This window comes from Gavialis gangeticus, unplaced genomic scaffold (genome assembly GCF_001723915.1).
Source record: "Gavialis gangeticus isolate Ggan-Ray unplaced genomic scaffold, GavGan_comp1, whole genome shotgun sequence".
NCBI classification, from domain to species: Eukaryota; Metazoa; Chordata; order Crocodylia; family Gavialidae; genus Gavialis; species Gavialis gangeticus.
The window spans coordinates 106,651,217-106,652,953 of NW_017729022.1; the positions used below are offsets into that span (position 1 = coordinate 106,651,217).

Genomic DNA, 1,737 nt, shown 5'->3' on the forward strand with positions numbered 1-1,737 from the left:
TTGATTGCATTTATTTTTTGACTACAGAAAATAGAGCATTGCAAGTATGTTGCAAAGAACTCAAAAAAACTGCAACAGGTGAATGTTTGTGACACTGTGGATTCCTATTTGAAATCTCTTGGTTTATCTTGTGAATCATGTGTACGTGTTTGCACATCTAAGAGTGTTAATATTGTGTGACATCCTGTAGCACCCTTAAAAGGATGCCACAACATCTTGGTTGAGAATCACTGCTCTAAAGGAAAAAGAAATATGTTTGTAGAAGTAAAACCTACTCAGATGGTTAATTTTGGATTGACTAGAGGTAACACCCATTCCTACCTGATTTTTGGATTTGCTAAAGATATTGACCCTGTCTACAGTACCACAAATTATAGCAAATGTCAGATGCACACAAAGATACTTTGTGGAATATGTGAAAAAGAAGAAACAAGGCAGCTGTGGAACTACTGGTCACAAATTTTTCTGAGAGAGGATTTTCAGGTTCCATGAATTCTGTTTGATAACGTAAACTTGATAATGTAACTCCAAGCAGTAAAACACATGCATGTGAAGTGCAATCACAGCAAAAGTTGTAACTTCCCATTGGAGGAGTACCTCCAGATCATAGTAACACACGTGCTCAGCTTCCATGCCACTGTTCCATGAAGATGATCCATGTTTAAGATTTTGGAGCAGGTGATTGTTGGTTCCAGCTCCTACACTGTGCAGGAGTTGGTTCAGGATTGCTTAGCCACAGAGGTCTGGCTGACCCCACAGATCCAGCAGCACCCACTCTTGTGCTTGGCTCCCCATACCCGTCCTCTGCCTGCTATCCACAGCAGACCTGGCTCACCTCCATGGGCACGTCTTCATGTGTGCCTTAATGCGTGTTAGCTTATTTTAATACGCACTAAAGCGTCACCAAAAAAATGTGCTTTTTAGCTAATATGCACCAAAATAGGCTAACATGCATTTTTCTAGTACCTCACAATGGAGGTACTAGATTTAATATGCATTACCTGAAGTGCATTAATGAATGTGTGGATGTGCCCCATGTGCTCTTGGGCTGGACACGAGGCTCCTGGGCTGCCACAGTCAGCATCTGGCAGGGAAGGGGAAGGCAGCCCTGCCCGGAGTGCGGTGGGAGCACAGTAAGCCACTGCTCAGAACAAGGGGTCGCTTTTAATGTGCCAGATCTATGAGCCCAAAAACTAGGGGCTGATGACGTCGTAAACTGAGGGACCTATGATGTCATAAAGTAATATGTAGAGTGACCCCCTGCCCTAAGGGGTCTGCTTCCTACTGCACCCCAACCTCAAACGCTGCCCAGCGGCCGAGCACAAAACACCCGGCGCAGCCGTACGAGAGCTATGCTCTACGCATGCGCGGGCATAAGCACAAGACCAGGACCACGGCTCAGCGGCCGTGCCTTACTTCCGCCCGGCTCCGGGTAGGGGGGCGGGGCTAAGAGCGGGGATGGCGGTAGCTGACGTACGCGCGCTGGCTGAGCAGCTAGGACGCGCCTCACGAGCCTACGGGGTGCCGGGGGCTGCTCTGTTGACCGGCTGTTTGGAGATCGTGCAGCAGCTGAGTAGGCTCTTCCGGGAGACGCTGCACAGGTACGGGGCGGCGGAGGGAACACGTGGCGGAGCGGCTGGCGGGGAGGTATGCGCACGCGCACTGTAGGGCCCGGAGGAGGGGGCGTATCGGTAGGTGCACGTGGATGGCTGGTGGGGCGGGTCGGCGTGAGGGGCT

General features: G+C 50.1%; 1 protein-coding gene across 2 annotated transcripts in view; it reads left to right on the plus strand.

Annotated features, from left to right (window-relative positions):
• Positions 1 to 1,408: 1,408 nt before the first annotated feature.
• The window catches only part of ATXN10 (ataxin 10), a 305,417-nt gene continuing 305,088 nt past the window's right edge, over positions 1,409 to 1,737 (plus strand). Inside the window, exon 1 of one of the 2 annotated variants that reach the window (XM_019515933.1) lies at positions 1,409 to 1,601. In XM_019515933.1, the coding sequence (XP_019371478.1) occupies positions 1,459 to 1,601 (143 nt within the window). In that variant the 5' untranslated portion in view covers positions 1,409 to 1,458. Of the gene's footprint in view, positions 1,692 to 1,737 lie in introns of both variants that reach the window. The other variant, XM_019515934.1, reaches the window with a different exon arrangement.